The sequence below is a fragment of the Phaseolus vulgaris genome, chromosome 10 (genome assembly GCF_000499845.2).
Source record: "Phaseolus vulgaris cultivar G19833 chromosome 10, P. vulgaris v2.0, whole genome shotgun sequence".
Classification (NCBI taxonomy): domain Eukaryota; kingdom Viridiplantae; phylum Streptophyta; class Magnoliopsida; order Fabales; family Fabaceae; genus Phaseolus; species Phaseolus vulgaris.
In genome coordinates this window covers 6,903,222-6,907,178 of record NC_023750.2, presented here as the reverse complement: position 1 = coordinate 6,907,178, position 3,957 = coordinate 6,903,222, and the positions used below count along the sequence as shown (strand labels likewise).

The following is a 3,957-nucleotide window of genomic DNA, read 5'->3' as shown; positions in this document are numbered from 1 at the left end:
AATCATCTAAGAGTTTTTCAAAGATTTCTGAGATTGCAAAAGAGCTGAGAGATTGATCAAAGTGCTGTATAGGATTCTCTTGTATTGATTTCAGATATTCATCTGTAACAAGTGTAATCTGTGTAAACTGCTGAACAATTCTGTTTGTATGTGTTGCTGAGGTTGGCTGTGTGCTCTTGAGGTGTTCAAGATCAGCAATCTTAGTGTTGGCCAAGTAGAGTGTGTTTCTTGAGGTTTTCAAGGTCATTCTCTTGGTTGTTGTTGTAAGTGATCAAGGTGTGGTTGCTTAGTGGATTTCCTCAGGGTTTCTGAGAAGACTGAATGTAGCTCTGGATTGGAGTGAACTAGTATAAGCAGCTGTGTACAATCTTTCTATCCCTAACTCTTTAATTTCAGTTTGTTTGTTGTTTGCTGGTATAAACAACCGATTGTTTTGAAGAAACAACCGATTGTTTTTTCTAGTGTTTCAGTTTTGCTTACTGTTTTGGCTAACTGAATTGCTTAATCATTTGATTTCTGAAATAAGTTCATTCTAGCTTTGAAAAGTTTGCGAAAACCCCTTTAAACAATTCACCCCCCCTCTAGTTTAAAGCCATCTTTTCTAACAGAAAACACTTTAGCTTTCCAAAGGGACTCAAAAGCTGCATGATTTGTACCTCCAGTTCCATTAGAAAGGTTTTTATAAGCTACATTGACTGAGTACGTCTCCAGTTCCTCTGAACCCCATACTCAGATATCATCCTTGTTTTTCTTTACATCAGCCCTTAAAAGATATTCAAAAAAGTTTCCTTCCAGCTCCGATTCCCACTCTAATCTATCTCGTCTCCATCCTAACCTCCACTTCCAGTCCGAGCCTTCCCACACCCCCACATCTTCAACTTTATGCTCTTGATTAACCGACAAGGAATACAGTCTCTGGAACATGGATTTGAGGCTTGTGTCATCGATCCACACATCCTCCCAAAATCTAACCTTGTCCCCCCTTCCAATTTTCCAATGTACCTCCTTTTGGAACCATCCTTCACCAGTTCCCTCATTACACACCTTTACTAGATCTCTCCACCACCAAAATTGATACTTTACTGGTAGATGGGGACATTCTAGTTCCACCCCATACTTTGACTCTAACACCTCCTTCCACTTCCCTTTGTCTTGAGACATGAACCTTCATCTCCACTTCGCTAAGAGGGCATAATTGAACTTTCTAATGTCTATTATCCCCAACCCACCCTCCTTTTTCGGTTTACACACGTCTTCCCAACTTACCCATACTATCGGCCTATTTTCCTTGCCTCACCCCCACAAAAACCTCCTCTGAATACTTATGATGCTTTTGCAGATTTACTTTGGCGCTTTGAAGACTGAGAGATAGAAAAGAGGTATTGCATTGAGAATAGACTTAATAACACACATCCTTCCTGCCATTGATAGGAACCGCTCCTTCCACACGCTTAACCTTGTTTTGAGCTTATTTAGTACTGGTTCCCAAAATGATTTCTTCCTTGGGTCCCCCCCACTTCTAAACCCAAGTATTTGAAAGGTGTTCCCGACAGATTACAATTCAAAAACTTGGAGTAACAAAGAAGATTATTAGGCTGCACATTCACACCTGCTAGCTTTGATTTATGGAAGTTGATCTTCATACCAGAAGCTAACTCAAAACTCCTTAAGATGGACTTCATTATTACCACATTACTCCATGATTCCTCACAGAAGAAGAGAGTGTCATCTGCAAACTGTAGAAAAGACACCTCTACCTCCTAGTTTCCAACCTTAATTCCAGACATAAGATTAGCTTTCATTGCTTGCCGTACAAGTCCAGCTAGGCCTTCTGCCACCACTATAAAAAGAAAAGGTGCCATGGGATCGCCCTGCCTTAACCCTCTAGTGGGTTTAAACTCCTCCATGGGACTCCCGTTGACAAGCATCGATACTGTGGCTGATTCCAAGCATCCTCTAATCCATTTTATCCATACATTGTGGAAACCCAACCTACTGAGCATGTCATACAAGAAATCCCATATGACAGAATCATATGCTTTTTCAAAATCTACCTTTAGGCATAGGCCCCTCTTCCTCCTCCTTCTAATGTCCTCGATCACCTCATTTGCCAAGAGCACACTATCTGCCAGACCTCTTCCTTCTATAAAAGCTGATTGACTACCATTTATAAGAGCAGGTAGAACTTTCTTTATTCTCCCAGCTAAAACTTTTGAGATGACTTTGTAAATGGCTCCCACTAAAGAGATGGGCCTAAACTGATTGAGATTACAAGGGTCCCGTACTTTAGGTACTAATGCTATGAATGAAACATTGCACCCCTTCGAGATAACGCATGTTTCATGGAAGCACTCTAACGCTGCTACAAAATCAGTTTTAAGACTATTCCAGCTCTTCTTAATGAAGTTGAAATTAAAACTGTCCGGCCCCGAGCTCTTCGTACCCTCACATTGCCATACTGCTTCCTTAATTTCTTCCTCACTAAAGGCCTCAATCATACTCATACTTACTTCTGGTGATAAGGATTTAAACTCAACCGCATCAAGCCTCACCCCAAAGTCTTTCGTTGCTTTAAACCTACATTCAAACAACTTCTTTGCTTCAAGTCAAACTGTGCATGGTTCCTCGCACCATAAACCCCCTACATCAACACCCTTCACTTCATTCCTTAGTCTCCTCCATCTTAATGATGAATGAAAGAACCTAGTGCAGGAGTCACCGTATCTGAGCCAATTAGTTCTAGCCTTTTGACGTAGAAGGGATTCAATCTTTGCATCATTCTCCCAAAGCCTCCTTACCAAATCTGATTTAAGCTTCCTCTGACTCTCCTTTAAACATCCTTGACTGTCCTGACAATCCAGATTCTCAATATCCTGCAAAATGGATTGCTTGGTAGAATTTAAATTCCCAAACACATCCTTATTCCAAATTTTTAAATCCGCTTTAAGAAGTTTAAACTTCTCCTTAAGCACTTTTATAACATTTCCTTGGCCCTCATAAGACTTCCACTTCTCCTCCACCATCCCCGAAAAACCACTCTCTAAATACCAAGCATCAATGGATCTGAAAGGTTTGGGACCCCAATCCTTATCTAGGCACTTAATCATCAAAGCGCAGTGATCCGAAACTTCCCTCCGTTGGACATATTGCTTACACATAGGCGATCTCTACAACCATTCCTCAGAGACTAAGACTCTATCAATCCTGCTCTTCGCCATACCGTTTGCTTTAAACCACATATATTTCTTTCCCACAATAGGCACATCTAATAACAAGTTTGACTTTATAAAATCATTAAAGCCCTTTATCTCACTGGAGAAATTCCCCCTGTCTACCCCTTTTCTTTCATTCCTACTTCGAATTGCATTAAAATCTCCACAAAAGAACCACACTTCGATCTGGGAAGCCACTTTGAAGCTTGATAGTTCCTCCCAAAGAAGTTTCTTTTCTCTCATATTGCATGCTGCTTAAACATTTACCACACAACACCTTTGGGTTGTTTTCACATGAATTCCCATAGTAGCTATATAGCCCTTACCTGTGGAGTGACTCTCATAGATGAAAGCTTCTTTATGCCACATTGAAAGAAGACTTCCACTACCATTAACCCCTTCATTATGAACCCATCCAATGTTGTTGTCCCCCCACAGCGAAAAACACCTAGCATCCGTGACTTCTACTGTCTTTGTTTCCTGAAGGCACACAAATTCTGCTTCCTCTGAAGATATACACCTCCTCAGATATCTTACTTTTACTCCTCCCCCTAGTTCTCTTATATTCATATTAAAAATCAACATAAAAAACCTTTCAGATTACCCCCCGCTATGCTCTTCATAAACTCCAAATCTCTGTCTTCCATACATTGATACTCTTTAATCACCTCCTCTTCATCCCCACGAAAAACTAGCCCAATCTGTTTTCCTTGATCCCATAACTTAGGCGGTTCCTCCCTGATTT

General features: G+C 40.7%; 1 protein-coding gene across 1 annotated transcript; it reads right to left on the bottom strand.

The window, feature by feature from the left end:
• Positions 1 to 2,606: 2,606 nt before the first annotated feature.
• Positions 2,607 to 3,158, bottom strand: LOC137813404 (uncharacterized). Its single transcript, XM_068615632.1, has one exon. It carries the CDS (start codon positions 3,156 to 3,158, stop codon positions 2,607 to 2,609), a length of 552 nt encoding a protein of 183 aa, XP_068471733.1.
• Between the last annotated feature and the right edge of the window lie 799 nt (positions 3,159 to 3,957).

What these genes read in the sequence shown, in the direction of transcription:
- LOC137813404 (XM_068615632.1), bottom strand. Translation starts at nt 3,158, where the DNA reads ATGTGTAAGCAATATGTCCAACGGAGGGAAGTTTCGGATCACTGCGCT.